The 3,085-nt window shown below is 44.3% G+C and overlaps 1 protein-coding gene across 1 annotated transcript in view; it reads right to left on the bottom strand.

The window, feature by feature from the left end:
- The window catches only part of LOC101648213 (fructose-1,6-bisphosphatase isozyme 2), a 99,959-nt gene extending 96,874 nt beyond the window's left edge, over window positions 1–3,085 (bottom strand). The window contains exon 1 of the mRNA XM_045289438.1: window positions 2,845–3,085. Coding sequence (XP_045145373.1) covers window positions 2,845–3,014 — 170 coding nt within the window. The 5' untranslated portion in view covers window positions 3,015–3,085. The remainder of the gene's footprint in view (window positions 1–2,844) is intronic.

The raw sequence follows: 3,085 nt of genomic DNA, 5'->3' as shown, positions 1-3,085 counted from the left end.
GATGTGAACAAACATTTCACCAAAGATAGTTATTTAAGTTTCCTGTCAACTGGGCTGAGTCAGAATTCTCAGTGGTTTGGAAGTTAAGGCCCAGCAATCTCCAAAGATCTTACATAACATGAAATCAATTCCATAAGAGAATCTCCAACAAGTTGGAAAAAGATTAGGGTGAAGTGTTATTTTGGTCACAGTCTTGAGGCAACCAAGAGGAAGTTTCCTCAGAGGTGTGGTCTAATTGCTATGTAAGCAGACTCTGGGGAGAGCTTGTTTGCTGAGTCTGGATCCTGCATCTGGTGTGTCAACCTCCAGTTCTTCGGACTTGAGTCAATAGCCTGCTACATTGCCGGCTGATCCTGGGAGTCATCAGCAGCTTGATAGCTGACTGGTCGACACTGCTTTCATTCACCACTCCAGTCACAAGCCTGATCTGGTGATTCATCGGCCTCTGCATTCACCAGCCTGTGAATGCAGGCTGTGCATAGCTTAACATATGACCCATGGACTTAAACCAGTTTGGACTTACGCACTTCTACAATTGTGTGAGCCATTTTCTTGATATAAATTTCTGTCTTTAATGTAAATCAATCACTGGTTTTACTTCTCTAGAGAACCCAGACTAACACACATTAGATATTACAATCTTTACCTTTGTTGCAAATATATACATGAATGCGGTAGAGTATACAGGGGGAAGAGTTATGAAAATTTCTTAGACATAATCAAACATCTTGATGGAAATGTGTTGCTGGCCCTAGGGGATCAGTCCAACAATGTGTAGCAACACCAAGGTCAATTGGCATAACTCAGTACATGAAGACAATGCTCTACCTCCTACTTTGGTGAGTAATGTCTGAAGTCTTGAAATCACATGAGCAGACAACTAAAGTACAACTTTTGATCTCCCCCCATCTTGAGGAAAAAAGGATGAAAATCAGAAGGCATAAGGAAACAATCTGTCCAGGGGACTAGTGGACCATGCAAACATCAGTCTCTTCAACCCTTAGATCAAAATAACTAGATGGTACCTAGCGACCGCTACCAACTATGCTGAAAAGAGTCACATTAGAAGGTCCTGGGGAAAGTAGACCAAAATGTAGGAGGAAAAAAAAACACAAATCTGAAGAGATCAGGCTTGTTGGTTGAATAGACTGGTGGGTCGCCAAAGACTCTGGCTGTTAGTCACCTTTCAAGGCTGGAACTGACCTCACTCCTATATTAGAATGATCAACCACTAAGATCAAATGGGCTTCGTTTGCCCAAAGCCAAAATTCAGAAGGTTGGAAAAGAAGAAGGGATAGAAACTGGAATCAGGGAGGAATGAAGTAAGTGCATTGAGGGGATTACAATGGGCAAGTTGAAACAAACCGTGTATGAATTATTGAATGGAAAACTAATGATCTGCCCAGTAAGCCTTCACCTAATTCACAATGAAAAGTTCATGAATAAAGTGCTATGCTGCTAGCCCAGAGGTGGGAGGAACAAGTCCAGCCAGAGGTCCCTGGGAAGAAGGGCCAGCAGGAGATTGACTTCAGAAACATCAACTATTGAAAACTGTGAAACAAAGCACTACTCTGACACACACGAGGTGGCCATGAGTTGGAACCAACTCGGCAGCTGCTGGTGGTTCCCATCTGGGCAAAAGTTATCCCAATCCAAAGCAAGAACCACAAAAAGGAGTCTCAACTCCCCTCAAATGTATAACTTGTGATAATTCTGTGTTTGAGGGGGTGAGTTAGTTAATTGTCCCAGCCTGGCCGATAATCACATGTGGTGCTGGTTGAAAGGCGGAGGGATAAATGGGTGGTGAAGCCTCGCCTTTCTAGTTCTCGGGTCTCTTGTTTTGTGATGGTTGCATCGGGTGCAGCTGCCTTAGCAGTTCCCTGCTTCAGCTTGCAAGATGGATTTCCTACAAGACATCCCCAAGGAGAAGCTGCATGGATCTATCCCGATGCAGCCCTGGGTGCTGGAGCAGCCATGTGGAGACCCTTGCCAGTGCTGAGATGCTTACACGTTCACTGACTCAGCTTTCCTCCTGCAGTCGGCATTATTGCCTCTGTTTTGTGAGGTGAAGGACTTTGTAGACTGGTGTTGGGTATGGGTTAACGTTGGACTTGCGGGCTTGGGCAGCATTGGGTTGGGATGTTTTCGTGATGCACATTTTCTTTGCATAAAACTCTCTCTTATACGTGAGTCGCCATGGATTTGTTTCTCCAAAGTACCCAGACTAATACAGGGGGCTTCAAAATGTTTGGGGGTAATGGAAATAAAAGATACTGGACAATTGCCATAAACTTTGGCACCCCCTTATATTATTTACTGTAACAGGTCACTGAGCTGATAATCTTAATGAAAAAAAATGACCCATCTTTTGTCTCTATTGTGTGTCTTGGAGACAGCAGCTAGCTTGATAGAAATTTCAAATGCACCTGCCCTCAGAGGCACAGTTCTACCATTGGGGCAAATATGCTTCTCTCCTCCTCAACTCTTTATTACTAAAAATGTGAACCATGCATAACATTTTTGTTTTTTAAAGATCATTTTATTGGGGACTCTTACAGCTCTTATAACAATCCATACATCAAGCAAATTTGTACCTATATTGCCATCATCATTTTCTAAACATTTGCTTTCTATTTGAGCCATTAGTCTGAACTCCTCTTTTTGTCCCTCCCCGTACATAACATTTGGTAGACTAGTACATTGATCATTTGTCTATCACCTGGAATCAAGAAAACACTGTGGTAACTATATACATGTTTGTCTCAGTGGAGTATGTACCTCCCCCACCTGCAGACCCAGGTCCCAGGTTCCCGCCACCCCCTCCCACCCATCACCAGGACTCACAGGTTGGCCAGGCCCGCCTTCCGCACAGCCGAGGAGATGGCCTTGATTGCTGTCAGCATGGAGTTGAGCAGCTGGGTCATCTCCCCTGTACCTTTGGCCTGCCGACCCTTTTCCATCACAAAGCGAGTTAGGGTGAGCATGTCTGTCTCAAAGGGGCTTCTGTCTGTCATTTTGGCAGGTGATTTCCCAAATCTGTAATCCCTGCAAGGAAACCTTGTTTATCTCTAAGGGCTGTGGCTCC

The sequence above is a fragment of the Echinops telfairi genome, unplaced genomic scaffold, assembly GCF_000313985.2.
Source record: "Echinops telfairi isolate 266 unplaced genomic scaffold, ASM31398v2 ScPeMD7_27;HRSCAF=92, whole genome shotgun sequence".
Taxonomy (NCBI): domain Eukaryota; kingdom Metazoa; phylum Chordata; class Mammalia; order Afrosoricida; family Tenrecidae; genus Echinops; species Echinops telfairi.
Note: the sequence above shows the minus strand (reverse complement) of the source record. Positions and strands in the feature narration are given on the sequence as shown.